Source organism: Callorhinchus milii, unplaced genomic scaffold (assembly GCF_018977255.1).
Source record: "Callorhinchus milii isolate IMCB2004 unplaced genomic scaffold, IMCB_Cmil_1.0 Scaffold5, whole genome shotgun sequence".
NCBI lineage: Eukaryota > Metazoa > Chordata > Chondrichthyes > Chimaeriformes > Callorhinchidae > Callorhinchus > Callorhinchus milii.
In genome coordinates this window covers 42,369,821-42,374,952 of record NW_024704746.1, presented here as the reverse complement: position 1 = coordinate 42,374,952, position 5,132 = coordinate 42,369,821, and the positions used below count along the sequence as shown (strand labels likewise).

The window sequence follows — 5,132 nt, the reverse complement described above, 5'->3', positions numbered from 1 at the left end:
CAGAAGCTAAAAAGACACTGGGGAAGTAACTAACAGACTCAACAATGATCAATGGTCAACTCCTGTTACTATGTCCCTGTCACTACTGTAGAAAAAGGGATTCATCTATTGTGGATAAAGGGATTATCTATTGCAACAAAAACAATTCATTAATCCAACAGCTCAATAACAGATTGACATTATGCCATTGGTTTCAATTCTCCACTGAATCGAATACACTTTCTGGAAAAGGAACTTTGTGTAAATAGAAAAGTGTGACACCACTAAATTCTCTCTTTATTTATACTTTATTATGAATTATCACATATACAATCTTAATTTGATGCAATGTATGATTGGAGCAACAAAGTTGTGGATAGATATTGCACTAAAATGGATAGATTTCACAAAGTAGATTTCTAGAAAAAAATCATCACATAATTGCAATCTTTGTAAGTGCTGCAGGATACACACATAATAACATTTTCCCATATTCACCACTATTAGATGCAGGTAGAACAGTACAAAGATTTTTGGACTAAAAGTTATAATATATACAGTATTATAGCAAAAAAGCATCAGCATTTATTCTCATGTGGAACTGCACTTAGTCATTTCACATATTAATTGGGGTATAATTTGCAAGTTGTGTTGAACCATGTGCTAAAAGCTTGTGTAAAAAAGAAACCACAAGTGCTCTTAATTAAGTTCATGATGATCAGCCAAGCAAATAAAAGCCAGAATCTCCTGTTGGGAATACACAATTCAGTGCTACCTGTAATTTCCCTTTACACATGAAAGGACAGCACCTCTGACAACTGCCCTCTCCCAGCACTGCAATCCTTGAAACAAAAACCTTATTTCGAGGTGAGAGTAGTACCAACTGAGCCAGGCATTTGCACATCGTTAAGACGCCCTGTTAATTCTGCACTTGAGTTGTTAACCTAACTCACAAATTAAGCCCCACTAGTGAGCATGGAACAGTACAGTCAGTGCAAATAAATCTGGTGGAGCTGCAGAATCATATTCTGAATAGCAAATGATTTACTGAGTTTCATCTAATTACTTTAAAAAAGTACCTTTTGCATATACAGTAAGCAAAATGTAGCAAAATGCCACTGTTTGGATTAAATCCTGCAGACTGAATTCTCTGTTTCCAATTTCAGCGTCTAAATAATAGGATAATTACTGAAACCAGCATCCTTTGTGTCTTTCTAATGCATATTCCTGAGACCCAATACAAATAATTTTATTATTGCACAGCAATATCCTTATAGAGGTCTAATGTGATTATCAGTTTATAATAGAAAATATAATCTTATTTCTAAATGAATTTTATGCAAAAAACTTTAAACACTTTACAAAAATGCTTTTTTGGAATAAAAGATGGAAGTATAGATAATGCCAGTCTTTTTTTTAATATAAAAGATCTAATCAGGTTCCCTTGTTCTCTTCAATCACCAACCACCTCCTGTTTGCTTCTTTACAGCTGAGTCAGTTGGAACCTGGTTGCAGAGCAGCAGCGTCCTATACTCTGACACAGAGGAGAAATAAACATGTCCATCATGCTTCTCCATATGATCTCAAGGGAAGGCAGGATCATCATAAAGGTCTTTATCATGGGCATACAGAGCCTGAAAGAGAGAATACCGAGTCAATTATTCACAACAATCATCTTATAAACAGATTTGTAATAACAAACAAGCACAATAATAATAGGAATAATCCCTACATCTGATATGATGCCTTATCACACCATTGGGGTGTGAAGATGACAAAAAGCTTCACTGAAATTGCTGTAAATTGTAGTGGCTGTCTTCGCCTACAAAAATATAATCACTACACTTTACAGTATATCCTGTGAAGCGCTGTGAGACATCTTCCGATGTTAAAAGGCTATATCAAATGCCAAGGATCTTAATTATTTATAGGTGAACATGACAGCCAGCACCTAAAGTAGACAGGTTTTAAACTGTAAGCCTTTCATTCATTAAAGCGGCCCATCAGAGCAAGTCACAGGACTTCAATTTCCTGTGGTCGTTGATATTTCCTCTTATCAGTTGTTTGTGTGTTTTATATACTTTGTTTCTTTTCTCCTCTGCACTGGTCACTAAAGTGTACATGATATGCATCAGGCATTTTATATTATGATGGTGTGATATGTCACAACAGTGTACAGGCTGATAGTGTACTAGTCCACTCTTAGAGGAATTGCGTTGTGTTTATTCTTGTCATTTCCAAATGACATTCAAGCAGAAGACCTTTCACAATCAAACCGTTAACACACCAAATGATAATTGCTCATTGATCTCCTGCGACCCTACTGCTCAGTGAACACCGGCCTGGATCATATCTCTTCACCAGCAGTGGACCAGCTTTCAGCCATTCCATCCATGTTCTCTTGAACTCCACCCTGAAGCCCCTCCGCCTTGCCCCTTCCCTCTGCACCATCAAAGCTAATCTTAAACCTCTCTCTCTCAGCTTTCGGCCTCTTTTTCCCTTACCCTCTCCAGCTCGGCTCTAAGTCAGTTGTGTGCAGCTCTTTTTGATGTCTTCCCGATGTGAAAAATGCTATATAAATGAACTCTGTGGCTATTACTGTCTGCTACACCTCTGACTGCCATCTTGTTTAGCTTTGTGTGATTTGCAGTCTTGCATTGATGGGCTTTTTGCCACCAGATTTTTAAAAAAAAATTCTAGACAAATCTCAAAAAACGGTAACAAATCCATGAATCATAAATTAGAGACTCTTGGAATCAACTGACAACACTTCATGCTGGCAAAACATTGGCCTTTTCTGGTATCAGGCACTCAGCCCAAAATACACAATCCTTATTTAAAATTCCACACATTGCTGGCCAGTATTCTGACGATCTTATCAGAGTTGGGTGGGGAGAGAAATAAGTGGGAATATCTTGTGTATTCTGAAATGTTGCTTTATTTTGGGGAATCAATTACACTTACAAATTACAGTTGCACTTAGTTGATCCAATGCATATGTAATATATATATATATATATAAATGCCAGCAGACCAGTCAGTGACTTACCAAATGTGGACGAAACTGAGCACTGCGAAGAAAATGCCAATGATGAAGGAAAAGGAATGGCGAGGAGAAGGGTGCAAAGCTTGTACACAGCAAGTTTGCTTAATTCAAATAACGCGTAACTGCAAATCCAGACTGTGTCGAAGCTTCGAGTGGAGGCAGGCTCTGCGATCACGTCCTCGAAAGAAACCTGCGGGCACACAGACATGTTAGCATGTGATCATTAACTGTAGATCAGTAACTGTGCAGAGATCAGCAACATACCCACTCTGTGCTGTCTTGCTTTGATTGTTGCATCCAAGCACCCCAAGGCACGATTCACGTGAAGGGTGCTACATAAATGCAAGTTGTTGTTGTTGTTGACCAACAGGTGTGCACTCTTACCAGAACCACCTCTGGGCTGCTGCGTGCATTTAAAGAATACACTTTATTAATATTATCATCCGTGCAGCTTTATTATTAACTTTATTACTGTCCGCCCTCAAAATAAGACAATCTTCGCCATCAGCCAACTGTGGTATATGTTACTTAGGAATGAATCGATCTAAACAAAGAAAGCTCTTTCATCGGGTCCTGTTACCCCTTCGGTCGATATATACACACACATATATACACATATATATATATATATATTTATGCACACAATTTGATTCTGACTCACTGCACGGTTCTTGCTGTGTACAATTCAATGCAATTCATCATCACCACCATCCCTGACAGTGAGCGATGTTCAGGGTGGGGGTGGGGGTGGGGGTGGGGGTGGGGGTGGGGGGGGGGGGAAAGAGTCCTCCTTCTGCGTTTACAGACTGCAGCTGATCTGTGCCGATGGTTACAGAAGCAGCTGTTTGCAGGTCAGCGCAGACAGCGGAGCGGTCCTGTCCGACTGCCAATCCTCACCTGGACCCGAGTGCTCTGCCCTCTGGGATCCCGACTGAGCTGCTCTTTCGGTGCCCTTTCCTGTTGGTTGGGAAGCGATTCAATTGAATTGCAAAGCTCTTCGTCTTCGGTCCTGAAGCCGCGATCCATTGAGTCGGTTTCCTCGAGCATTTTTTTTTCTTTCCCCCCACCCCACCCCCACCCCCTCCCGATCTGATTTCCTGGGGAGTTGGGATGGTTTTTGTTTCTCTCTCCCCCCCCACCACCCCCACCCCCCCTTCTGCCTCCTGTCCCAAAACCAGCAGCGCTGCGTATCTGTGTCTATAGCCACGCCCGTTGGGCACAGTCAACACACACACACACACACACACAGTATTAACTCTGTATATCCCCTCCACCCCACCCCCCCCCACCCCCCACCCCTGGCATCAGCTCTGCGGATCTCACTCCAGCAAATAGGGACCAAGTGCATTTGTCTCAAACTTGTTCTCTTGCAAGTAAAACACCAGCTCGATTTACAGCTGCAACATTGCCTGACACCTCCCACCATTGCAATAAGATAGACAGTGATGTTTGATTGCACTCCAGTGCAGTGCTGGGGGGGGGGTGGGGGGGGGGGATTGTAGGAGGTGCCATGCTTCAGGTAATAGGTTGATCCCAGCTCCCAGCTACATTAAAGATCTCATGGGGCTATTCAAAATTAGAAGGGAGTTTCTCTTGGAATGTTTTTCATTCCACCCCCCCCCCCCCCGCCCTGCCCGCCCCGCCCCGCAAGAATATGGATCCCTTAAATTATATTCAGGCTGATGCGAACTTTAAAATGGAGCGCTCCCTAACCTGCGATTTTTACCTGTGCCGCCTGCCCACTGTCCAAATTATTGCTCGTCGGTCAGCTCCTCTTGAAGGAAGAATCGCTTTGTTGGCAACTGCACCATGTTAAAACTAAAAGCAAGAGGTGAAACGACTGATCCCTGTCAAACCAGATTGATAGCACTGCAGAACATGTTTTTCCTGTTTGCTTGGTACCATCTAAATAGGTCAAGTAAGAAAGGTTCACAATCTTGGAAAATTACTAATTGGAACATAGGGAGGGAGGACGGTGAACAGATTCAGAGGGTATCTGGTTAGCAATTGTCATTGCTGAAGTTTTTCTGAGGTTGCAATGAACAAATTATTAGGGCACAACATCTCAAAAAGAGGACTGAAATTCCACTTAGTTTTTAACTACAAG

The 5,132-nt window shown here is 41.7% G+C and overlaps 1 protein-coding gene across 1 annotated transcript; it reads right to left on the bottom strand.

Moving 5' to 3' along the window:
* Positions 1-275: 275 nt before the first annotated feature.
* Positions 276-4,102, bottom strand: LOC103179353 (caveolin-2). Its single transcript, XM_007894581.2, is given in 4 exon segments — positions 276-1,613; positions 3,029-3,080; positions 3,083-3,215; positions 3,923-4,102. Coding segments are annotated over 4 exon segments (486 nt in total). The 5' UTR covers positions 4,073-4,102; the 3' UTR covers positions 276-1,462.
* Between the last annotated feature and the right edge of the window lie 1,030 nt (positions 4,103-5,132).